At 35.6% G+C, this 26,202-nt stretch overlaps 4 protein-coding genes and 1 pseudogene across 5 annotated transcripts; 1 reads left to right on the forward strand and 4 right to left on the reverse strand.

The window, feature by feature from the left end:
* Positions 1–57: 57 nt before the first annotated feature.
* LOC104760418 (ribonuclease 3-like protein 3) lies at positions 58–4,235 on the reverse strand. The gene is made up of 7 exons (XM_010483339.3): positions 3,596–4,235; positions 3,299–3,451; positions 2,525–3,216; positions 1,703–2,273; positions 1,458–1,622; positions 1,011–1,372; positions 58–721 (listed from the first exon to the last, which is right to left on the reverse strand). Exons 1-7 carry the CDS (start codon positions 3,926–3,928, stop codon positions 223–225), a joined length of 2,775 nt encoding a protein of 924 aa, XP_010481641.2. The 5' UTR covers positions 3,929–4,235; the 3' UTR covers positions 58–222.
* Positions 4,236–5,266: 1,031 nt separating this feature from the next.
* LOC104760419 (DNA-directed RNA polymerase III subunit 2-like) lies at positions 5,267–16,244 on the forward strand (annotated as a pseudogene). Its single transcript, XR_015588240.1, has 37 exons — positions 5,267–5,573; positions 5,681–5,777; positions 5,901–6,022; positions 6,231–6,323; positions 6,503–6,575; positions 6,655–6,745; positions 6,822–6,874; positions 7,176–7,240; positions 7,426–7,531; positions 7,618–7,728; positions 8,319–8,378; positions 8,824–8,859; positions 9,002–9,165; positions 9,458–9,517; positions 9,620–9,712; positions 10,131–10,229; positions 10,316–10,426; positions 10,513–10,629; positions 10,805–10,921; positions 11,001–11,081; positions 11,505–11,609; positions 11,701–11,781; positions 11,874–12,044; positions 12,158–12,202; positions 12,438–12,515; positions 12,583–12,722; positions 12,824–12,914; positions 13,376–13,494; positions 13,581–13,716; positions 13,808–13,938; positions 14,302–14,427; positions 14,524–14,579; positions 14,813–14,883; positions 15,009–15,093; positions 15,373–15,476; positions 15,650–15,778; positions 16,027–16,244. The product of XR_015588240.1 is annotated as a DNA-directed RNA polymerase III subunit 2-like (transcript).
* A 341-nt stretch (positions 16,245–16,585) lies between these two features.
* LOC104760420 (ras-related protein RABF2a-like) lies at positions 16,586–18,864 on the reverse strand. Its single transcript, XM_010483341.3, has 7 exons — positions 18,561–18,864; positions 17,988–18,065; positions 17,737–17,904; positions 17,550–17,598; positions 17,391–17,464; positions 17,097–17,190; positions 16,586–16,991 (listed from the first exon to the last, which is right to left on the reverse strand). Exons 1-7 carry the CDS (start codon positions 18,597–18,599, stop codon positions 16,891–16,893), a joined length of 603 nt encoding a protein of 200 aa, XP_010481643.1. The 5' UTR covers positions 18,600–18,864; the 3' UTR covers positions 16,586–16,890.
* Positions 18,865–19,913: 1,049 nt separating this feature from the next.
* Positions 19,914–20,372, reverse strand: LOC147921432 (uncharacterized). Its single transcript, XM_087497680.1, has one exon. The coding sequence runs from the start codon at positions 20,370–20,372 to the stop codon at positions 19,914–19,916; it is 459 nt and encodes a 152-aa protein (XP_087353806.1).
* Positions 20,373–23,151: 2,779 nt separating this feature from the next.
* On the reverse strand, positions 23,152–24,636 carry LOC104760421 (putative aspartyl protease At4g16563). Its single transcript, XM_010483342.3, has one exon. It carries the CDS (start codon positions 24,634–24,636, stop codon positions 23,152–23,154), a length of 1,485 nt encoding a protein of 494 aa, XP_010481644.2.
* Between the last annotated feature and the right edge of the window lie 1,566 nt (positions 24,637–26,202).

Consider the following 26,202-nt stretch of genomic DNA (forward strand, 5'->3'; position numbering starts at 1 on the left):
CACAAGATATGGAACAGACGAAATGCTAAACGAAATCAGAGGTGGCTGCGGCTACGATAAACAAAATCGATTTGTGACAAATTGATGAACGATTGCATACAAAGTGAAATACACAGATGACAAAAGTGTGTGAATAGAGGAATTATTACACTATAGAAGAGAGATGTAACAAGCTTTTGTGAGTTGTTTCAAACAAACATACCAAAAACTTAAACCACTCTTTCATCGTCTTCTCTTCCTCTTCTTTGAAGGCTGAGTCTTGTTCTCATCTAAACTTTCTTGCATCTGCGGATTCTTCTTCTCATCTACACTTTCCTGTGTTTGCGAATTCTTGTTTTCATCTAAGCTTACCTGCCTTTGCGAATTATTGTTATCATCTAATTTTTCCCGTGTTTGCAGACTCTTCTTCTCATCTAAACTTTTCTGCATTTGCGGATTCTTCTTCTTATCTAAAATTTCCTTCATTTGCGGATACTTCTCATCTAAACTTTCCTGCATTTCCAGTTTCCTCTTCTCCTTCTCTAATTTTTTTTGCATTTTCATCTTACTTATGACAAGACTCGTTAGAGGAGATTCCAAGGCTCTTATCATGTTGGAGGCTGATGAGTTTTCTGCTACCTTTCTCCGTCTTTTTCTATTGCCCTCGATGCATAAGGTACCGTCTTTAGTTGGAGTCTCAATCTTAGCTGAATAAACATATCCCTCCTCAGAGCTCTCAACACTGAAAAGATTTGAACACAGTAACCAAATGGTTTTCAAGTTAAGACGGCGCATTCGTGCTTATTGAGGCACACACAGTAAAATTATCAAACTCACATTTATCTTATGTAGGATATACACGTTTTTACTACCCTTAGATTGTAAGATAATTTAACTATGGAGCGAATGTATTCTGCTTCCTGAGATTACAAGACTCTAGAGTCTAGACTACTCAAAGGTGGAATCAATTTGACTTCGAAAATAAAACTTTGTGGTTAAAAGCAAAAGACAAAATGAGAAATTAGATATACCTGTCGTAAATCGGGTTTGGCCATTTCCTCTTGTTGCAAATCTCAATCAACTTCTCTTTTGCATCTTCATATTCAATGTACTTCATAACCATTTCAATGGGCGTAGTTTCTGACAACTTCTGTAACGCTGCCTTAGCAGCCTGCATCTTTGCATCAGCTCTATTCTTATGAGAGTCCCCACCACGAGCAATAAATTCATCATCAATATATACCTGAGCAGTGGTCGCCTCGCCCTTTTCAACATACCTGAACTCGATTCGCTTGCCGTGTTTTTCACCAAAACACAAAAGCGTAAGAAGTGGATGAGGTTGCCGCCTCAAATCATCCAGTGTATATATTGGCTCAAAAAGACCCCTGACGATCTGCAAATATCACTCCTTTTCTAAGAAATCCAGAATCATATAACACAGAATTAGAAACAAAATCTAGTGAGAAAACAAAACAGACCTCCCAGAGTCTTTGTACATTATAATCCACATCAATATAAACAGCTCCAGCTACAACATTTACAAGACTAGCGAGATATCTTGGGGCTTTCAAAAATCTGTATGGATCTGGATCAGAATCATCTTCTTTGCCCATCAACTCTATGAACTCTTTAATCTTTATAATCTAAGAGATGATACCAAAAGTGGTGAGTATATCATTAAGGAGAGAGGTGTTCTCAATTAACAAGACATTTTTTTATTTACCTTTCTTTCTGACTCTTCTTTTTTGGACGACATAGCATTTTGTATAAAGAATTGGTAGATGCCCTTTTTTACGGCCACACGAGCGTATCTGTCATTACATGTATTCGCTTCTTGCAACAGATTCAGATCCTTCAGTTCGAGCTTAGGGTACATGAGGTACATGTAATTCGTGAAGGCGAGAGAAAGAGCGGGCTCGCCAACGAACGTAAGCCGTTTGAATAAAGGTGAATAATCACCGTGCGTTAGCGCTTCTTTCAGAAGATTCTTGTTCACAAAACAGTAATTCAAGATCTTCTCCACTGCTTCCACTAAATCAGAACCCATCTCTGAGCCAAAGAGAGATGGACTCTTCTTCAATTCTAAACTTTCCAGCATTCGCAGATTACGTATGACAAGACTCATTAGAGAAGATTTCAAGGCACCTATCATGTGGTAGGCTGAGGATCTTTCTGCCTCCTTTTTCGTTAATTTTGCATCTCCCTTCATGTGAAAGGTACTCTCTATAGCTGGGATCTCAATCTTAACTGAGCAAACATACTGCTTATTTTCTGGGCGTTGTTCCTCATCCACACTGGAAACAAAAAAGAAATTAATACGGCAACTTCATGCTTATTCAAGCATTTAACGTAAAAAAAAATAGCCATCTTATGATTATAGTTTTTAAGAGCATATATGCGATTTCTCTACTCATTATCCTTCTTTGAGATTATAAAGATTCTAGACTATTCAATGATATTAGTTTGACTTTGGATCGTGGTCCTTGTTAAGCAGTAAGTAGTAATTAGAGAATAAATAAACGAAAAATGTAGGAATAAGATATACCTGAAAACTGGCCTTGGCCACTTATTGGTGGCGCAGATATGAATCAACTTCCCTTTCACATCTTTGGGTACATCATGTAGACTATCCTTATCAACAACCATTTGTTTTGTTGTTATTTCATAGGTTAACGGGTTCACCGAGGCAGTGGGCAACAAAGATAATTCAGTATGAATCTGAAGCTTTCTACTAGAGCAAATCTCAAAAAACTCCCCTTTCGAATCTTCATGGTCAACATGTGGACTATCCTCATCAATAACCATTTCTGCTTGTGTCATTTCATTGGCTAAAGGGTTCTCAGAGGCAGTGGGCGAAGAAGATGATCGAGTCTGTAACTGGAGCTTTTCAGACGAGCAAATCTCAAACAGCTTTCGTTTCACATCTTCATTTTCGAAGTCTAGTTTATCATCACTATTGATCTTTTCAGTGGGCATACGCTCTGACAACTTCTGTAACGCTTCGATAGCAGCGAGCAGCTTGGCTCGCTCTTTACTTTTAACAAACCTCGAAGCTGCTATAAACTCATCATCAAGATATACCTCAACAATAAATCCTCTTCTTTCTTGTTCGTAATACCTGAAGTCTATTCGCTTGCCATGTTGATCACCCAAACGAGAAAGCGCAAGATATGTTTCCTCAGGTTGCTCCTTTATATCATCAAGTGTAAATATTGGCTCCAAAAAACCCCTGAAGATCTGCAAAAATTCCCTTTTAACCTGAGATCCGTTATAGCACAAGAATAAGAAACAACGAAAATCAAGTAGACACGTACTGTACCTCCCAAAATCTTTGCAAATCAAAATTCACATCAACATAAAGAGCTCCAGCTATTGACTCTACAATGTCAGCAAGAATTTTTGGTGCTTTCACCACTCCACCATACGGAACAGGACCATCTTCTTTTCTCACAGCCTCTGTGAACTCTTTAACCTAAGTATATATAGACACACTTAACTGATAAGAACATGTTTTCAAATCAACCATTCAATAACTCTTTAAGAAAAAAAGTTTCTAATGATTCAAAAATCACATTTTTAACTGACAATTCAATAACGAAAGAGATGATTTAAGTACCTCTTCCTCTAACGAAGGAAAAGGAACGTCACGTTTAAGGAGTTGGTAGAGGTTGTGATTGAGGGCGACACGAGCGAATTTCTCGTTACTAACATTTGGAGGTCGCAGGCTATGCACCTCCCAGAATGTGGAAGTGGAAGTAGGGTAGGTGAGGTGAATGTGATTCGACAAGGCGACCTCAAGAACCGAATCGCCGAGGAACTCAAGACGCTTGAATAAAGGAGATAAGCCCACGCAATCAGGAGAGGTTTGCGTTGTCGCTTCCTTGAGAAGATTCTTGTTCGTGAAACTGTAATTCAAGATCTTCTCCACAGCTTCTACTGATGAATCCATCCCCGGCGAAAGCTGAAGGCGGCGGCGCCGTCGGGGTGAAGAGTTTTAGGTCGTCACTAAAAGCAGGTTCAGTCCTAAAATGTTATTTATAAGTTTTTTAAAAGTGGAGTTTGGATAACATTTCGAAAGTTTCAGGAACAATTTAGAAGGATATGGTTACATGAAGGATTAAAGCGAAATTATAGTATGATTAGATTTGGAACGTGTGTCCGTCGGCGTTTGGATTAGACTGAACTGAGCCAAGCCATAGTTTACGGAAGAGGAAGAAGAGATAAAGAAGTAGAGAACCAGTGATAATTCTCGATTTGATATGGTTAACAGAAAACCGAAAATTTTATATTAAAAATAAATAATTAATTAGATAATCAGGGTAAAATTGGAATTTTGATTTTGTTGAAAAATCGTAGGTATGAAAATAACAATACTAATTATTTTGGGTTTTAAATGACATGTTTTTATTATTTGGTGTATTTTTATTCTAATCCAAAACAATTGGGTATTAAACGTTCAAATAAAAATAACTTCAGATTTTTTTGGCATTTTTCCTTTTACCGTAGTGGTGGCTAATATTCGATTGGTAACAGTAAACCGACACTAACCATCTTCATGTATATACTAGGTGGAGGAATTTTTTAAAACTATTTATAAAAAATTTCAAGTTATATTTATTTCAAAATATTAAATAGGGGATATACATATTTCAATTACAAGATTTTGTGTATATAAAACATATTTCAAACTTTAATTATGTACAGCAACAAATTTAAAACATCCATTTTTGGTCGAATTAGTAAAAAGACCAAAGTTTGGGTAAGACTGATGTTATATAAAAGTACCCGGAAGAAATACATGGTCCACCCAATTTGCTTTGGTTTCTATATTTGGATTAGACTAAACCAAGCTCAAGTTTGGCTAATTTGTTTGATTTCGGTTTTGAGCTAAAATCGACAAGTCTTGGTTCAGATGCATCATACCGATCAGTCTTATTTCTTTGTCTAATCTAACCAAAAATATATACCTAATTTTATCCTATTATATTCCTATTAACCAAAATTCCAAACAAACTGAATTAACCAAAATGTACCAAATTTCACATAAATGTACCCAACAAAATCTTTCAAAAAATTGGAAAGAAAATAAAAGAACGATTTACTTATCATGGAACCGACCTAAAATTTGCACCGTCTTAATCTTTTTCACCACAGTGACAAAAAAGTAAAAGAAAAAAAAAACAATCGAACCGAACCGACTTTAATGTCGGGGCCTAGAAACGCAAACGCGAACGCAAACGCAAAAAGGGATAAATTTATATTTACAATAAAAACCCTATTGTATTTCGTTTTATATTTTTTTACTCGTCATATTTTCTTTAGCCGTCGTCTCTGCTCTGAACCTCTTCCCTAAACCCTTGCCTGTCAAATCAGCAACACTCCGCCATCGCTTTCCGTAGCCGATAATTTCTTCCGGAGAGAACTTCAGAAAATTTATCTACCTCCCAAAGAGACTGTACGATCGCAGCTTCAATCTCTTCTTCGAATCGCACGAAACCCTCCCATCAAAATCTCTTCGACGATTCTCCCTTGCTCGTAACTGACAGCTTAACTGCAAGTTAACTAGCGATGGGTCTCGATCAAGAAGACTTAGAGTATGTTCTTCTTTCATGGATTTTGTTTTGGTTGATTCGGCGATGATTTTAGATTTTAATTGAACTAGTTAGATGATTTATAATGTTACTCTTTTCTATTGAAACAGCTTGACCAATGATGATCACTTCGTCGACAAGGAAAAGCTTTCAGCTCCTATCAAGTCTACAGCTGATAAGTTCCAGCTCGTTCCCGAGTTCTTGAAGGTACACACAGAACACAAAATCTTTCAAACACAAAATCTTTCAAGTCTTTGATACTTGGAATGTATGTAATCTTGGTGACAAAAGTGATTCATACTTGACTGTGTAATTGTTCTTGTTTTGTAGGTGAGAGGACTTGTGAAGCAACACCTGGATTCCTTCAATTACTTTATCAATGTCGGGATTAAAAAGATTGTTCAGGCAAATAATCTTATTAAGTCCGACATTGACCCATCAGTCTTCCTAAGGTCAAACTTTGTAATCTCAATTTCTTCTTGTATCTGACAAGTCTCAATGTATGAATATTGATGTCTCGTTTCAAGTAAAATAGTGGGTGTTTTGCAGTCCTTTTCTAAGTCCTCATTACAACAGATGCATATATAAAGAGATTGTGCTTATCTATTGGACTTCTCCTGTTTACAAAACTAACCTTTCGTAGCTAAACTTTTAATGCAGGTTTAAGTCAGTCAGAGTTGGTGAACCCTCAGTTATAAATCTTAATATTGCGGAACAACTTAATCCGCACATGTGCCGATTAGCAGACATGACGTAAAGTGTTCTTTACTAGTCATATCTTTGTTTTCTAGTTTGATGTTTGAGCATATGTTGTGCAGTTGGAATCTGAATTCCACCTGTTTATGTTGTTCCTCATCCGTCTACATCATCAATAACTTTCCTTTTCTATTGGCTGTGGTAAATGCATTATAACTTCTTGTTTTAATTACCAGGTATGCTGCTCCAATATATGTCAATATAGATTATGTTCATGGAAGTCATGGAGTGAAGACACCAGCTAAAAAGGTAAATGAGAAAGAAAATTTATTGTACATAATGATGCTTATAATCAAACTCAGGCTGAATATGATGTTTCTTTATTCAGGATAACGTAATTATCGGAAGGATGCCTATTATGTTGCGGAGTTGCCGCTGTGTATTACATGGAAAAGATGAAGAGGAGCTTGCAAGATTGGGTTTGTATTTTGTACCCCTATTTTAACATTACATCTTCGTGTTCATAATATTTTTTGTACTTCATTTGGATTCTAGGTGAGTGCCCTCTTGACCCTGGAGGATACTTCGTCATCAAAGGAACTGAGAAGGTGATAATTCATATATTTATATATAATCTTCTTCCAGCTATCATATGGAATCTATAGATTGCCTAGTAGTCCGAACTTAGATTTTGTGGATATATGTTGTGTATTATTACGTCTCTTAGTTCGGACTCGATTGTGTGTCTTTTTTCACAGTTCAACGCTGTTCTCGTTCTAATTGACGTGTTTCTGTTTCTAGCTGTTTCTGTCAATAATAGTTATCCGATTTGTTTGTCATGCGATCCTTTCCTTTTTACGTGACCTGAAGCCATGCATTTCTTGTGCTGGTGTTTGATGTTCATTTCAGGTGTTGTTGATACAAGAACAACTTTCGAAGAATAGAATTATTATTGATTCTGATAAAAAAGGGAAGTAAGTGATCTCTTACAATATTTTAGCCCCTGTAGTATTGATGGAAAGCATCCTCAAATACATTCATTTTCAAGCCAAATCATTCTATTATTCTTCAGCAGTGTTCTTCCATTGTTTACCCGCCCACTCTCCATTTATCAGTTTTTCGAGTTGCTCACTCTCTTTCTTTTACTGCTTATTTTCAGCATAAATGCATCCGTCACAAGCAGCACTGAAATGACGAAAAGCAAAACAGTTATTCAGATGGAAAAGGAGAAGATATATTTATTTCTTCATCGATTTGTAACAAAGGTGTAGATACATTATCATGTCCACCAATTTAATTATAGATCTTTCAGCATTGGGTTCTATTGGCTGAGCATGTGATTTTGTCATAGATTCCAGTTATAATTGTCCTAAAAGCTATGGGAATGGAGAGCGATCAAGAGATTGTACAAATGGTTGGCAGGGATCCCCGTTTTAGCGCATCACTCTTACCTTCTATTGAGGCAAGTATTATAGCCCCCTGCTTTTTATCTTGTGTCTAATTTATGGTAATTTCGTAATGATGCTAGTGTTTGAGTGAACCTTTCAATTTATAATAACGCTAAACCTAGAAGCAGCTGTAGTTTATGGATATAAATATAAATTTTCGTCATATGAATTTTTGAATCTGTTTCATTGGCAAAACTAAATACGTAGCAGTGATCCTTGTGGTTGATTGTTTTTGTTCTCACAATTTTAGTTAGGAAGTTAATCAAAACAATGATACTTAAATCTGATACTATGCATATTGATCAAGTCTGGTGCACTTGTGAGCGCCATGGTCGGTTGGTGATGCATAAAGATATAGAAGCAACTGCTATGGCTCTTAGAATGGAAGGGTTTTCGTTGACATTCGGAAAATACTCGTACTCCCTCTTGCTATAGCTATTGAAAGTTATAGGTGATGTGTGAATATCATTTACCCGTGTCTCACATAAAAAACTGCCATACGAAACCAATGTCCTAGCTAGTCCTTTTTGTTGAGTGTGAAAGTTCATGAATTTCTTAATCTTCCATGCCATATTTATCTCTCTGAATGCTTATTTATTTTCAGGAGTGTGTTAGTGAAGGTGTGAATACACAAAAACAAGCACTGGAGTATCTCGAGGCAAAGGTGCATTTTTTTAGTTATCTTATTGAGTCATTTAGTTTTCTATTCAATGATTCTAGTGAACACATCGTCTGCTTCAAAAATTATCTAAAAAATCTAGAAAATATTTTACTGCCCTGTTTTAAAAAGATCTCTTTATAGTTTAAAAAAGACCATAGCTCATATCTCAGTCTACTGAAATGAGATCTGTCATACACTTTCTGGTGGTAGAATTAGTTCCTTCCACCTCACTTTGTGATGTATCGGGATTAAGTCGTCAATTTATTTCCATGTTGTCGTGTTTTTCCATTGAGGACTAAACAAGCTGAACAGAAGAGTAGACTATCAGGTTATGTTAGAATAACAGTAGAAACTATCAGGTTATGTTAGAATAACAATAGATTTTGACTTTTGTCAATTTGCAGCAAGAAGTATGTGACATATTCTTTTTATCTGTTTATTACTGTAGGTGAAAAAAACATCATACGGCCCTTTACCTGAAATGGTTTTATTCTTTATTCCACTATCACACTCTCTAGTTTAACTCTATACAGATGGAGAGTATGTTTTTGGCCCTGCACATTTGAATATGAAAGTTTTCTTGCTAACTGAAACTTCCACATTGTATATTTACATGATTTTACTAGGACGGAAGAGTTCTATACATCCTCAGAGAATTATTTCTTGCGCACGTACCTGTAAGTATCTTAAGGTGCGTGACAACAATTTCCGTCAAAAATGTTTCTATGTTGGCGTGATGTTGAGACGAATGATTGAAGCAATGTTAAACAAAGATGCAATGGATGACAAGGTAATATGATGACCTTCTATTAGGATTATTGCTTGTATGGCATTGTAGATACTTAGATTAACTAAAGATTAGCCAATGGAAAAAAGGGAGGGCATGCTTAAATTGGCTTACAAATTTTCTTGGCTGTCTCTTAGAAGAGCCATTCATATTTAAAGATTTAACTCAATATGATGGCTAACTTGTTGGTCTGTGATTTGAGATGAACTAAGGATGATCTGTAGACAAGTGTTATTGTAACCCGAAAGTTCATATTGCTTGTAACATGAGTTCTCAAATGTGCGTCTTTTTGTAGGATTATGTTGGTAACAAGCGATTGGAGTTATCTGGACAACTAATATCTCTTCTCTTTGAGGTGTCGTTGCAACATATCACCAAGCACAGTACTTTCTCTTCCTTTTTTGTAAGATTTTGTCTAGTTCTTACCTATTTTTTCCCCTCCCTCTCCCTGCTACAGGATTTGTTCAAAACGATGACCAGTGAGGCCGTTAGAAATGTAGATGAAATTCTTAAAAAAGCAAACCGGGCTTCCAAATTTGATATCTCCCAGGTAAGTTTGGAAATATATTTCCCTGCTGATTCAGGTCCTGCATTCAATTTTCTTAACCTGAAAAACATGTATTAGACACCTATAATTTGGAATTGCAAATGATCTTCTGTCAAAATAACATCAAAGATTCATTTTCTAAGGTTTTTTTTTGTTTTTTTTTTGTGTGTTTCCTCCATGTTTCTTGAAATAATAGAAAATATATTTCTGTTGTTGGAAAAAAAAAAAATTCTGTTTGCAGTAAGCTCATTATTAGCTAGGTGTTATTATGCCGATTACCTCTTGCTTTATGAACTTGCATTTCCTTGCTACTTGAATTGTGACAGTAATTTTTTTTTTATTGATTAGATTCGCAGAAATTGTTACTGGAGTCAAATTTCTGATAGTAAAACTTCAATTTTCTTTTGTCATGTGCTCGTAGTATCTTACTGACAGTATTACTTTGGGGCTAGAAAGAACCCTTTCAACTGGAAACTTCGATATTAAAAGGTTTAGAATGCATAGAAAAGGCATGACACAGGTCAGTCTCACTCTCTCTATATATATCTGTGTATGTCTTCAGCCGCCTTCATGCTACTTCATTCTCAAAAAAAAAATTTCATATAGGTGTTAACAAGGTTATCTTTTATTGGGAGCATGGGGTTTATCACGAAAATTTCGCCACAATTTGAAAAGTCCAGAAAAGTAAGTGGGCCTAGATCATTGGAACCCAGCCAGGTAATGATACATTCTCTATCAGCCTGATAATAAGAAAACTATTGCTTTTACATTGCATCTGATTTTGGTATTGTGATTTGTGCAAGTGGGGCATGCTCTGCCCATGTGATACCCCAGAAGGCGAAGCTTGTGGACTTGTCAAGAACTTGGCTTTAATGACTCATGTCACAACGGATGAAGAGGAAGGGCCATTGGTTGCTATGGTAGGGGTTTGCTATTTTTTTTGGCACATGCAGTCTATTTATTCGCATTAATCGTCTTTGATATGGATTTGAGAAGGATACCGCTGGAACCACACTACCCTTTCTCATTATCTTCTGCTAGAATTAGTTAATCTAATGCTGAATCTGTGTGTTCAAATTAATTCTCTGGAAACAGTGCTACAAATTGGGTGTTACAGATCTGGAAGTATTGTCAGCAGAGGAGCTGCATACTCCTGACTCATTTTTGGTAATATTGAATGGGCTAATACTTGGCAAACATAGAAGGCCACAGGTACTTTATATAAAGACACAGATCTCCAACAAGCACAATACACATATTTACACCGCTTCACGAGTTTCTATTGTTTCAGTACTTCGCCAATTCACTTAGAAGGCTGCGTAGAGCTGGAAAAATTGGCGAGTTCGTCAGTGTGTTCACAAACGAAAAGCAGGTACTAGGTTTTGCGTTGTGCACTTTATAGATAGCTTTTGCTCATTCGTCCACCAAGCAAAATCCAATTTATTTATTCGGTTATGTTTTGTGTATGTACTACTTAAGCTTTATATTTGGTAATATGGATTGATATAGCTAGAACTGAAGATTAAGATTTCTGAGCTAAAAATAGATGGTGGAAGCTACATTAATTAATTTTGTTGTTTTATTTGTAGTCTTAGTAGCCTCCCTTTTGGTATTTTGTAGTAGAATTACAGCTTAGGATGCGAATTATAAAACCTACAACTTCGTAGATGATTGCTTATAAAGGATGAAGGAAACTATTTTTTTTTTATTTAAATTCCTGCTAATATATATATTTTTTTCTGACGAATTTACAAATGTTTACTGACACTGACTCCAAAGAAAAAATGTTTACCAGCATTGTGTTTACGTTGCTTCTGATGGTGGGCGGGTGTGTCGTCCACTTGTTATAGCGGATAAAGGAATATCAAGAGTTAAACAACACCACATGAAGGAATTACAGGTACATGTGTTATATTTTCCCAGATTCATGCATAGTTGTCATAGTGGTATAATTTAAAATCATTGGCTGACTGATTTGTACTTTTCTGAAGGATGGAGTTCGCACTTTTGATGACTTTATTCGTGACGGTTTAATCGAGTATCTTGATGTCAATGAGGAAAATAATGCATTGGTTCATCTCAGACTCATATTTCCAGCTGTATTCTATTTTATTGCACCGTAAGGAGCCTAGAATGATGAACTGCTCTTTTTCCTTGTTTCAAGATCGCTTTATATGAAAGTGAAGCTACTGCGGAACTGGATGAAGGAGCAGAAGCTGCTAAGATAAGGGCAGACACAACCCACATTGAGATTGAACCTTTCACCATCTTAGGTGTTGTTGCTGGTCTTATTCCCTACCCTCACCATAACCAGTCACCTAGAAATACATATCAGGTTTGTGTTTCTAGACAATCTGACTTAAGGCTGCACAATCTGACTTAAGAGCTGCAATTTTTGTTGGTTTGCATTTCGTTATTAGTCATTAATTCCTGTTACATTGTGTGCAGTGTGCTATGGGGAAACAAGCTATGGGAAATATTGCTTACAACCAGGCAAGTCCGTTTATGCTTTCCATGTCATTTCACTGAAGCAAATCTTGCTTCTTTCCACTTTTAGTGTGATTAGATAAATTGTTGCCTATCATGCTATCTTAGGTTTTACTTAGTTAAGTTGATTGTATGAAGTCTAAATACTTTAATGCCTGTATCTTCTCCGTTGCATCATGTTTTTGTATGAAGTCTAAATCTGTCAGACACTGATTTTGTTTTTTATAATCTTTGTATTTAGTTAAACCGGATGGACACATTGCTTTACCTATTGGTGTATCCTCAGAGACCCCTGTTGACCACAAGGACAATTGAATTGGTACGTTTCTTTACTCTAGTATGAATGTATTAATAATATGAAACTAATAAATTATGCTTGTTAACAGGTTGGATACGATAAACTTGGAGCAGGTCAAAACGCAACAGTTGCTGTAATGAGTTATAGTGGATACGACATAGAGGATGCAATAGTGATGAACAAATCTTCCTTGGATCGTGGTTTCGGCCGCTGCATTGTTATGAAAAAGTATGTAATGGATTTCTCTGTGTGGCAAAGTTGTTTTCTTTGAAAGTCTGTCTCTTACATTAACTATTGCTTGTGTTGTCTTGTCTTATCTTGTGAAACAGAATTGTCGCTACATGCCTGAAGCACGACAACGATACAGTAGACAGAATACTCAGACCACAAAGAACAGGCCCAGATGCAGAAAAGATGCAGGTATTACATTTTGTCTGCATATGCCATATATCGTAAGACTTGTGACGTCATATTTTTAAAATGGCATCTTTGGGAATATGTTTTGTTATCATTGCTAATTCTTTATGCATTTCTTAGATGTTGTGGAAACAGTCTAAGTAATCCATTGAGGACAATACATTTTTTAACTTTTGCAATTTCTTATAAGAGGGACCAAGCACGATATGGTTGTTGATTATCTCTCAAATTATACTCTCCATTACCAAAAAATATGACTCTGCCTAGAAATTATGACATAGATGGCATAAACCCTCCTATTGTGTTTGAAGACGGGAAAGTTCTAATCCAAACAGCTAGTGATAGTGTCTGAATCAAGGCGTTTTCCTTCCCTTATCTCCTTGCTGCTTTTTGTTGTTTATTATTTATTTGACTTGTGGCCTTTTCCTCTGCTAATACATCTTAAATCAATTTTTCTTTTTAAGATACTGGACGATGATGGAATTGCTTCTCCGGGAGAAATTATCAGACCAAATGATGTTTATATAAATAAACAAACCCCTGTGGACGTAATTAATAAGAGTACATCTCAGCTATCTGATAGGTATCCAATATATTTCTCGAATATGTGATCATAATTGTTTCTTAAAACTGTAATCACAGATGTTCAGTTCGTTGTGTAATGTTCAGTCAATACCGTTCGGCCAGAGAGTATTTCAAAGGTCCTGAAGGGGAGACACAAGTGGTCGATAGAGTTGCTCTGTGTCCTTTTAAAAATAACCAGTTATGTATCAAATATATGATACGACATACTCGTCGACCAGAGGTGAGAATAGTTTTCTTCAATACTGTTATGCTTCTAGCCTAGGCCTCGTGTTCTACAGTGTTAATCATGTCTTGGTCCGGCTTTTTTTTAGCTTGGTGACAAATTCAGCAGTAGGCATGGGCAGAAAGGTGTATGTGGTACAATTATTCAGCAAGAAGATTTTCCATTTTCTGAGCTTGGAATTTGCCCTGATTTGATCATGAATCCACATGGGTTTCCAAGGTTAGAAATTCTTCCTTAAGACAATTCTCTATCTATCTGTGCTGCCTTTTTATAACGTGGAGCCAAAAGAACAAAACATCCTGCATTTTGTGTACGAGTGTGTGCGTGTATATGGGGCCTTTTGTGTAGAGGTTTTGCTTCATTTGTTACCATTGCGTTGCCTTAACTATAAGAATCTTTTCGATGTAACAAACAAGTAACAGTGGATTTCCAGTTGGCAGAAAATCATAAAATCTGTTTTGGTACCCAACTTGAAGCAACAGTTATGATCCCGTCGGTCCAAAACTTTCGAGTTTCATCTGAAACTTCTTGATTACTTGAGATTTAAAACTGACGAATGTATTAACATATTTTTTGTCACAGTCGTATGACAGTAGGTAAGATGATAGAACTCCTTGGAAGTAAGGCTGGGGTTTCTTGTGGTAGATTTCATTATGGTAGTGCTTTTGGAGAAAGAGGAGGCCATGCAGACAAGGTTGAGACTATAAGGTACTTTTTCTCTCTCGTAAACTACGAGGTTTCTCTTCCATTTATAACCTTTTCTTTTGGCATTTAATGTCATCGTATGATCTTCTATCATTGCAGTGCGACCCTTGTAGAGAAAGGGTTCTCATACAGTGGGAAGGACTTGTTATACTCAGGTACTGCATTATGATTCTGTACACATTTTAGAATGTGCAGTTTCATGTTAAAATTCATTCTAGTGTCTGTTGTTAATTTATTTGTGTACAAAGTCGTTTAGGATCTCACTAAAATGGGCGAAGACATTATCCTTTGACATTTTTAACGGACATGCTGATTCTTATTCTAAAGCAATATAGGGTTTAATGATTCTTTCTTGTACATCAACATGACGACCTTGAGAGTCTTGCAGGTCTCAGTGGCGAGCCATTGGAAGCATACATATTTATGGGGCCAATATATTACCAGAAATTGAAACACATGGTGAGGTTCCTCTTAACTTATGTGAACTATATTTTTGTCTGTTAAAAAATAAATAAATATCAGAGTACAGTAGTTTTTCTCAAAAAGTAAACAGAATTTCTCTTTTTTGTACTTATGTTGAATAGGTTCTAGACAAGATGCATGCGCGAGGGAGTGGACCACGTGTCATGATGACAAGACAGCCTACTGAAGGGAAATCTAAGAATGGAGGTTTGTGCCTCTTACTTCTGTATCTTCACTCTGGATTTGATACATATTCTTTTGATTTATGATTTATGAAATAATTTAGGACTTGTATTTTCTTTTTTTCCTTAAGAGTGTTTTATTATTACGTTTTGTTATAAGGGTTAGGTTTCGTTTGTGAGACCTATCCAAACTACAGAGAGCCTTAGTGAAATTTACTCTTGTTTCGTGTTATTGTTCTGTTTTCTACTATTATACTAAGGGTTTTGGTTTGTGAATTTGATTGTATCTCTAACGCTGTTCCAGGTTTAAGGGTGGGAGAAATGGAACGAGATTGTCTTATTGCTTATGGGGCCAGCATGTTGATCTACGAACGGCTCATGGTTTCTAGTGATCCTTTTGAAGTTCAGGTAACTAAATCGTAATGCACTGTTTTTATAAGTGGCAAAATCTGTGAAGTCATTGCAACTCCTTGTCTTGCTGATGTTGTCTAAAAGATATCAGCAACATTGAATGGGGTAATCTTTTATGTCGTGGAGACGGTTAGGATGCCCAACTGGTTTTGATACAGCCTCGATTGCAGGTTTGCAGAGCTTGTGGTTTGTTGGGATATTACAGTTACAAGCTTAAAAAGGCATGTTGTTCAACATGTAAAAATGGCGATAACATTGCTACTATGAAACTCCCATATGCATGCAAGCTACTATTCCAGGTAAAACCACTGATCCACCCCGCTCAAATTGAATCTCTCCTTGGTCCCATTGGAAATTATTGGTAGTTTTGATCTTCGAATACAAATTTCTTTCTAAATAAGTAAGAAGCATTGATGTTTTAGGTTTTACTGGTTTGTGGGTCTCTAATGGAGTAATGACTCTCTTAAAAAAAACCCCGTTCTTATAGTTATCCTCTGGCTTGTTTATGTTTCTTTCTTAACTCGTTCTGTGCATTATGTGGTAACAGGAACTCCAGTCAATGAATGTTGTTCCGCGTCTGAAACTCACAGAGGCTTGATCTCAGGGAAATGTTATCAAACTTTTTATTAACTTAGATGATAGTTTGATACGACTTCGATACCTTCTGGTTTGATATTCTGGTCTCAAATTTCTGAGGTTGGATCATATTTGCTGTACTGAACCTTTGGGGGAAAAAATGCAAAAGTTAAAAAGTTTTTTTTTTCACATCTACTTTAGTAATATTGAACCAATGTATGAACTAGAGACTATGAACTGAGAGACTACATTGGGAATTAATTAATGATTGAAGAAGAAACAAATATCTTGTGGAATCCTTTGCCTAGCAGCAAGAGTATATTAGCTAGCGCTTGTTACCACATCTCTGTCCAAGACGTTACGGAGACGGCCACTTCTTGATCCGCTCCACGATATGCTTACACCTTTGTCGTGCCTCATGTATGTATGATTTAAGAAAAGATATAAAGGTTATTTTCTTCTAAAACAACATTTCTAGTAATTTATAGAATCTCTGTTAAGAAAATATATATGCAAAAGAGAGAAGCATATTTTCTTCTTCAAATATAAACGAAAGCACAATTTTTTTTTTTTTTTTTTTTTTTTTCTGGTAACGTGCACACACTTAAGTTATGATATCTACTTACAAAAAGAGATCAAAATAAATCTCTCCAAATACAAATAGCTTCAGATTCCACAAAAAGGTAGAAGTATCATCATGATATACACTATTGTTGTTGTTGTTGTCAAATGCAAGCATAGTGAAGTAATAAAGACGAAGAAGCAAACACATAAAGTCTCGATGTTCTTCTCTACTATGTGACTAACCAAAAGAGATCTCTCTTAAGGTACGAAACTAAGCACAACACGATGAACTCACTGCTGTAGCCCCTGGTCCGTTTGGGAGAACCATTCCTGTTGGGTTTTCTGCTGGCTGAACACGCGGTAGTCTCTTCGCTGTAGCGGTTTTAACAAAAGAAAAAAAAACAAAAAAAAGTGCAACGGGATTTAGTGGAAAATTAAATTGTTGGAAATTGCTATCTTGATGTAAGAATGACTCACCGATTTCGTAGAATATGTCTTTGACATTTGTTGCAGTCTTCGCTGAGGTTTCCATGAAGAAAAGGCTGTTCTCTTGAGCATATACTTCTGCCTCCTGCAAATGACAATAACAAAACTACTTAAAAACACAACTCAGTAAAGAAAACAACCAAGTCCGTAGGGATTGCAATAGAATATTTCAACCCCAAAGTGCCCGTAAACATGTTTTCCCGGTACTTTCGAATTTCATCACAAATATTTTTTGGCATTGAAAAAGCAAAATCAGACAGAACAGGAAAGGAAGATTTGGTTTACCTCTGCAGACACCTTCCTAGCATCTAATAAATCAGCTTTGTTTCCAGCAAGGGCCATCACCATATTAGGGTTACCTGATCACATGAAAACAATAAGCAAATTATCATATAGCTAATAAACCACAACAACTAACATAAACCAAGTTCAGCCATTCAATACCTTGTGCCTGCAGTTCCTGGACCCATTTCTTCGCCCTCTCAAATGAGGCCTGTGTCAATAGAAAAACAAGAGTTAAGCAAACCTAAGTTTTATTCTCCAAGCCTTAAGATGGCATTGAAGTCCACCGCTGATCAGTAAGTCAGTGCATTAAGGACTAAAGCATGGGATTGTGAGTTTCGTTTCGTACTTGATTAGTAATGTCAAAGACAATAATTGCAGCAGCTGCACCCCTGTAGTACATTGGAGCCAAGCTATGGTATCGTTCCTGACCAGCTGTATCCCATATCTCAAACTTCACAGTGGCATCATTCACAGCCAGTGTTTGAGAGAAAAAAGCTGCACCAATGGTCGATTCCTGTAACACAAAACACAACAAGTATGATAGAAAAGTCAAGATAAACCACAGAAGGCAGATAGGGGAAAAAAGCCACCACCAACCTGGAATTCAACAAACTGATCTTTAACAAAACGCAGCACAAGACTTGATTTACCAGCCCCAACATCTCCAAGTAATACCTGAAGCACTTAAACCAAAGTTTAGTACCTAAACAAAAAAAAACAAAAAGTGAACAAAACAGACTTGTCTTCCGCTACAGGTGGTAATAAGTATCCCCAAGCATCCTTATTAAATACCATAATCATTCCATGAGAGTGTCTTAAATATCCAAATGGTTCACATATTGCATCAGATAAGCAAATCATTATACAAACAGATTAGGGGATTTCAAATTAGCAGAAGAAAGGGTTCTTCTTCATACTAATTTAGCTTGACTCGTTAGAACCCTAAAAATACAATAATAATCCAAATAAATCTACAACCTTTACTCCAAACCCTAGTTTTATACTTTTAAATCATGCGATTTCTGAAACGATTAGAAATACCCAATTTCGGATCGGAAAATTCGGTTCAAATTCCCCAAAATTGGAAGAACCACGCCGATTGAATCAAAAAAAATTCTCTAAAAAAAAAAAAAAAAAAAAAAAAGCAAAAACCCATAAGATCAGACTGACCAATTTGGCGTTGATGTTCTTGTTTCCAGAGCTAGCCATTTGAATTATTGATTTGATCTGATAAACAGTATTTGAAGCTCGAAAAGCAAAATTGAAGATGAAACGCGTTGACAATCGAAAGAACGGAGAAGAAGAAGAAGAGAGACCCGAAGAAGCTTCGTCAACAAACAACCAAATCTCTCTCTCTCTCTCTCTCTCTCTCGAAGACGATAGCAAAAACAAAAAAAAAAGTAGAGAAGGAAGAAAAAATCAAAGAAACAAATATTATACGGCTCGTGATTATTACGACACGAGAGACTTTGATATTTGTAAAATAAGTAAAATAAAATAAAAAAAACCCACAAAAATAATGAAATTACGATAAAACCCCTAAATTTATCTATAATACATCTAGAAGCAGCACCGAAAGCAAAAATACGCTCCTCCATGGTTCACCGCGCAAAAGTAAACTGTAGACGATGTTGTCTCGTACTACCCTTGTTTTAGAAATCGCTAGACACTAGTCGGGCGGTCTGGATGGACCTAGCGCCTAAAGAGAAAATCAGGAATTAAACAGGGATTAATCGAGTACTAATTTTAGGTTTTTTCTCCATTTTATGTATATATATTAGTTATGTAGATATAAATGATGGAAACTAGAGTTGGTCCAGTGGTTCTGACTGTTGATATGACTCTAAAGGTCATGAGTTCAAACCCAAATTATACATTTTTGGTTTGTTTTTTTATCTTAAATCTTAATAGAGGGTATAAAAGTCATTTTCTGGTGGTCGAATTTTTTTCTTCAGTTTGTTCACTTTTCTCTTTCTTTTTCTTTAAAATTTTACTTAAAATCAATAGATCTACTAAAATGCATTTGATTTATTAAGTTTAAAGAGCAAATTTTGTTTTTTTTTTCAACTTCCGATTAGAACAAAATCACGGCGCCCGGGCACCGCCGAACGTCTTTCCGGCGAGGAATCGGCCGCCTTGACCGATTTTTAGAACAGGGGGTACTACTAATAATAATGTCGACAATTGTGTATACTTTAGTTAGCATTTCATACACATTTCGTAGTTAGCAAAAAGTTAATTATAAGTTAATAACAATTAGGTTAATAACAAAGTATAAGATCAGCTCAAACAAGCCAATTAGAGAGAAAACCGTTCACATAGGTAATTTGATGCGACTCCATTCTAGCTCGTCGTGTTAGTTTGTCCGCACTACCATTTTGTGATCTAGGGATTAGGGCTATGGAGAAATATAAGAATTCCTCCTTGTCTTCTTCAATAACATCCAGATACGTCTTGAAAGCAGGCCACTCAGCTGGCGAAGACACCATCTTCACCAAATCAGAACAATCCGCAAAAAACTACTTATTCATTATCCGCACCAATCATACATCGCATTGCCCAGATGAGGGCTTCCATTTCGGCGTGGAGGAGAGATAAGCTGCAGCGAGAATTTGATGTACCCATAGTGGGAAATTCCCTTTCAGGAGAAATGCAATACCATCTTCTACTAGAAAACTGATCAGCCCCCTTCCAAGATCCATCCACAAAGCAGTGGTAGCTGTTTCTACTGCTTGCTGCCATATTATTAACTGTAGCACTAGGGATCGGCCGAGGGCCTTCCTGGGCGGAGGATCCTAGAGGGTCCTTCTGAGCCAAAAACCAAAGCTTGGCCTCCTCCTCCGCTATTTTTAAAACTGCTAAAGGGTTGGAGTCCAAATTACTGAAAACTTTATCATTTCTAGCCTTCCAGATATACCAAATAATCCACGGAAAAATTTCCACCGATGGGACCTGCTGAGATCTCCAAAATAATGTATCCATGTTTGCATAGATAGATTCTGAAGGAAAACCACCCGACGATGTCGGGAAGGAGGATAAAGCCCACACTTGCCATGCCGGGAGGCAAAGGAAGAGAGCATGATTGATTGTCTCTTCCGTGACTCCACAACGTGCACATTCCATATCATTGCCCATACCACGACGCCGCAGATCAGCAGTCGTTGCCACACATCCCGACAGTGCTTGCCACAAAAAGTGCCGGATTTTTGGTGGGCAGCGAAGCTTCCAAACAAAGGCCTGAAGCGGTACAATATTAGGCCTAAAGACCGTCAAACTAGTCTCCGGTTTTTGACGCAAGGCGTTATACCAAATTTAACGGTGTACAAGCCAGATTTTGTCAAGTGCAAACCCAATCTATCCGGTGTATTAAGATTGCAAAGAGGTAAAGTAGAAATAAGGCCAACATCTTCCGGCTCAAAAGAGGCCGAAAGCAAAGCCAAGTTCCAAGAGCATAAACTCTTGTCGATGAAAGTTTCAACTCTAAGCGTAGGATCGATGGGCGATCCCGAACGCAATGCTGGTCTTGGGGATTGGGCAGGAATCCAGGGGTCAGACCATACTAAGATGGAATCACCGGATCCTACCCGTTTAATGAGTCCTTTGTGTACCAGAGAGCGAGCAAATGCCATACTCCGCCATCCGTAAGACGGTGAATAAGATTTAATAGGATCCAAAGGATCATAGTGCCTGTAATAGCGACCTTTAAAAACCTTTGCAAATAATGAGTCTGGGACTGTGATCAGCCGCCAGAGTTGTTTGGCTAACAACACTGTGTTAAAGTCATCCAAACATCGAAAGCACAGACCACCTTCCAGCTTATGATCACATAGCCTATCCCAGGCTATCCAGTGTAACCTTCTTGAATCTTCAGAAGAACTCCACCAGAAATTAGTGATCGCATTGGTAAGTTTCCTTGTAACCGTTTTCAATTAGGTCATGTTGTTGTTAAGGAAAAAAAAACAACTAGGCCATGAATGTATAATGGTTTTTAAGTAGATTTTAAATTATAGTTTTTAACTTTTAGATTCTAAATTTTAGTTTTTGAATTTTGTAAAAAAAAGAAATGTCTCGCTTTAAAAAAATATAATATTTGGTTTTTGGATCATTAGTGAAAATTGTTGAGAAACTAGGGAATCTATTTTCACAAAAAAATTTGATTGGGTTAAAAATGAGATTTTGAGATCTAATTCTAATTAAAACTAGAAACAATCAAGGTATTATTATCGATGATAGCCTTTATAAATAAAACGAGTTAGCAGTAATTGAATTATAGAGCATATATTGTTATATATCACTGCTTTATGTTTAATATTTAAAGGTAGATATTATTTTAACTTTTAATTAGATTATTGTTTTTAACTCAAAACTAATTGATGATAAATATCTATAGTAACTAGTGACTTACTTATTTCGTAGTCGTTGGTTTAACAATAAAACTTGGACAAGTAATGACTATATATTTTAACGTTTTAAATTTTGGATTACTAGTTAGTTATTGATGATATTTGTCTTGGAAGTAGACACAAATTTTGTCAAAATACAATTTATCATTGTAGCAAACTGATCTTAGCAAAATCCTCAATAGTAGATTTGTTGTCTCAGACTCACGCACCTAAATAGAGAAGTGGTGAAGTTAATGCGTCAAAACTGGGCGTGTGTTTTAGTTTTTGTGTCGGTCATGAAGTCGTATTGGACGGTTTGGACTATTTTACATGTTTTGGTACCTAACTGGAAGATATTATAAAGGAATCAACTGTAAGTCATTAAACTTCTTTGTTGTCGAACTACGTATCGTTTTCTAGACACAAAGCACGTTTTTTAAATTTTCGATTATGGGCTTTCATCAGTGGACCCAAATTATGTATAGTTGAAGTTAAGAAAATTATTTTAATTTTTTTTTAAATATGAATGACAAAACACTAAAATTTGTGAGAATTGCCCTTGTTTATTTACTTTTAATTATTATATACATAAGAATATGGACCAATAAATGTAAAAAATAGAAAATAACAATTTTGATCAAAAAAATAAAAATAATATATGAAATAAAAATGAATGCGATATAAGTAAATGAGATATAGTAAATAAATGAATAAATTTATGCCAACTATTCTTTTCTGAGTGGTATGGTTTTATTTTTTATTTTTAGTGGAATGTTCATTCTATTATATTTAACATAAATTAATGGTAAAATTTTGGCATATCATAAATGTTTCATCCAACGATATTCTTTCTTATCCCTCTAGGTTCTACCTACTTATATATATATCGAAATATCACTCAGAAAAGAAATGAAAATGAAAATCCGTCAAAAATAACAATTCTCATTAGTTTAAAACATTTAGTGTTTGGCGCATATATATATATATATATATATATTGTTTGCATGTGTACTGTGTTGTGTGTATGCATGTATGCTTTGTGATGTAGTATAAACAATTAAGTTTTAACAGATCATATAATTTTGTCTTTTATACATCTCAATATATAATACACCTCGTATCCCACGACGACATGTTCATAAGTTCCACCTTCCAACTCATTCTCTATATTTGGTAAAGTCTACAGCTCAAGACCCTAATCATTAATCCAAAAGAAGAAAATTAATTATAAACTCGAAAACATTACTTAATCAAAAGAAAGCTCTCAACAAATACAAAGAGACATCGAAACAGTGAAATAAGAACATAACAACAACAAACAAAAGAAGAAGCGCCAAACAGCTCTAAAATCAACTCAAAAGATAGTAACTTTTTTTTGTTCATGAGCCTTGGTTGAGTCCATGTGAAGTAGCTTCTAAGACACAATCCATAGCTTGAAACCCTATTCTCTCTTTCTCCAAATCATACACAACCTTCACATTCTGTTGCTGAAAACTCCCGAAAACTCCGGCCGGTCCATAATCTCCATCTTCCATGTTTTGAAACAACAAGCATTTCACCACGGAGTCGTCGCTAGGCACGCTCATTGCGTAAAAACAGTTACCTTGAGGGAGAAGTAAGGTTGCATTGTTCAAGAAATTGAATGTAATTGAAGGGAAGATCATCTTTGCATCGTTCTCGAGGCTAGTGAGATTGTCGTTAGGACATGGGATTTTGTAGCAGAGATCAAATCCTGTTCTTGATTCAGTTTCCGTGGCCCTCGGGTATGTGATGATTGATTGGAGAGTTGTGAGGAGTTGCGAGTAGAAAGGATCGGGTAAATGTGTGTAAGTTGTACCCGAATCGATCAACATTCCTCCGCTTCCTTGTGAATCAAACTGTCTTAAGGTTAAAGGAACCTGTGTGGGCGTGATATATGTGCCTATTGTAACTGATTCTAAACCGATGTAGTAGCTGTTGGGGTACATTGGAGTATTTAACATGGGAGTAAACTGTAAAGAGTCGGTGAGATCGATCGATAAAGCTGAGGCTCCTAGTATCAATGGGCTTGAGATGTTAGGGTTGTTGACAAACTTGAAAGGCAAGAAACAGTGAGAAAACCCCTTTTCAACAAAGCCTAACTGCGAGGGGAGAGAGAGTATACCTCTTCCAAATCCAGCTATGCCAATAGGTTCACGGTAAGTGGATGCTACACAACCGAAAGAGAACCTTGGGACTTCCTTGGTTCGAGCCTTCAATATATCTCTCGTGAGTATCCCAGAGACAAGACCACCTTCACCATAAGTATAAGCAAAGGAGGGACAAGGTCGTACGCAAGTGGACTTGAGAAGCATACTTACAGAGCAGCCAGAAATTGCGCAAGGGTCAAAAGGATTGTCGGAACTATGGACCCCGACGCAAAAGGAACTAGCACAAGAGGCTCTAAAAGATGAAGATGAATGAAGAGGAGAGAAGATTGATGATGATTTTAGATTGTTGTTCTTGAGATCATAACAATCAATGCAATCGAAACTTAGATTCCCACATGGAACCCAAGTGAGATCACTTCCTGTGTCCATGTACACTTGGACTGCTTGTGGAGGTGTTCCAATGTTCAAGGTTATCAAATAACCATCTATCACTTCTCTCAAGGGCTCCATTACTACAACATCTAGTGATGATTCTAATGGCTTCTTGATCCTTTCTTGGGGTTGGGATATTGGTGTGGGAAGAGAAGCACTTGATTTGGTCAAGGCAAGAACAAGAAAAGAAGATGAGGAGGAACTAGGGTTTTTATGTTGACGTGCTTGGATTTTTTTGGTGGAGTTTAACAGTATTGTGATGATGAGTAGGAAGAGAAACAAAACATTTGTTCTGGTTTCCATCGCTTGCAAAAATGGTGAAAAAGAAGAAGAGATGTAATATGAAAGGTTTGATTTTGTATATGTTTTGTGTGAAGTTAGTTTTGGTATTTAAAGAGACGAATTAGGGTTGAATAACCCTTATTTATTAGTTAGCTGTGCTTTGAAAGCAAGAAATAGTATATAAATAATGTATTTGATAAACTAAGTTTAATAGGGAGTTTTATATGTACTTTTCATGTGATATTTTAGATTACGTAGTTTTACATTTGATGTCACACTAGCTTCGAATGGACTGCACTTTGTCTCACGTGGAATAAAGTACTGTTAGATACCAGTACACCACAAGCTTTTTAATGATCATTATCATAATAATGGGTTTGATTGTTACTTCGTTTGAACAAAGCAGTAAAAACGGTTGTATAAAGATGGTTAACGAGACGAAGATCAAATATAGTAGAAAAGAAACCTTAGTTAATTTTAAAAGATTTGTTAAATAATAGCAGTAATTAGTAACAAACATTTACATAGTATATTTTCTATAAAAAATAACATAAACAAGTTAAAATACAGTAAAACCTCAATAAATCAATAAGGTCGGGACCATGAAATTTTATTAATTTATAGAAGTTTTAATTTATCAATAAATTAATAATTATTAATTTATCGATAAATTAATAAAATTTTATTTTATTTTATTTTCATAATTTTATGAAAATTTTGAAAATTACAAAATAAGATACTTTTGTTATGATTCACATTTTAATATAATTTTTTTAACTTATAATCTTGACTATCATAATATGATTGATGTTAATAGAGCTTCTTATCTAGATGAAAACGATAAATGTTAGAAGTTAAGAAGAAAATGTTGGTATTATCTTTGATGGTAATGATGAAGTCGAATAACATATTGCGGTGCCTTTAGAACCAATTACATGTAAAAAACAATTACCGCAACTACTCTTCTCAATTTTTGTTGTTATTTGATAAGACAACATTAAAAGTTTTTAATACAATGAAAAAGATTAGAGATAATCTGCAACTAGAATGCAAATTCAAGAATAGACAAACAACAATAGAGTCATGTTTCACTAAATTTTCTTAGATATATATATATATATATATATATTATATCTTTATTAATTTATGATATTATTGGCTCTATATTTTTACATAGGATTTTCAAAAAAAATATTATCTTATTATTTTATCGAATTGTCTTATTTTTTACACTGGTTCAACTCGGGACCAGAAAATTTTATTAATTTATAACGAGTATTAATTGAAAGAGTATTAATTTATAGAGGTTCTACTGTATAAGTAACTGTTAAAAATACAAAAAATATATTAAATTTTTTAAAATTAAAATTGATAAATAATAAATTTTAACAGTCGTCATGAGAGCATTTGCAGAGTTTTTCACCTAAAAACAGTTATAAAATAATAAAAAGTGAGAGAGAGAATAAAGTGAGTCTCTCATTTGAGAGATTTTGAGATCCTGAGAATTATTTAAACACTTGTAATAATTTAATTTGTTATATGTTTTATTTCTAGTTTAAATTTTAAATAAAAATAAAATTATACAAA

The sequence above is a fragment of the Camelina sativa genome, chromosome 18 (assembly GCF_030686135.1).
Source record: "Camelina sativa cultivar CO46 ecotype springtype chromosome 18, ASM3068613v1".
NCBI classification, from domain to species: domain Eukaryota; kingdom Viridiplantae; phylum Streptophyta; class Magnoliopsida; order Brassicales; family Brassicaceae; genus Camelina; species Camelina sativa.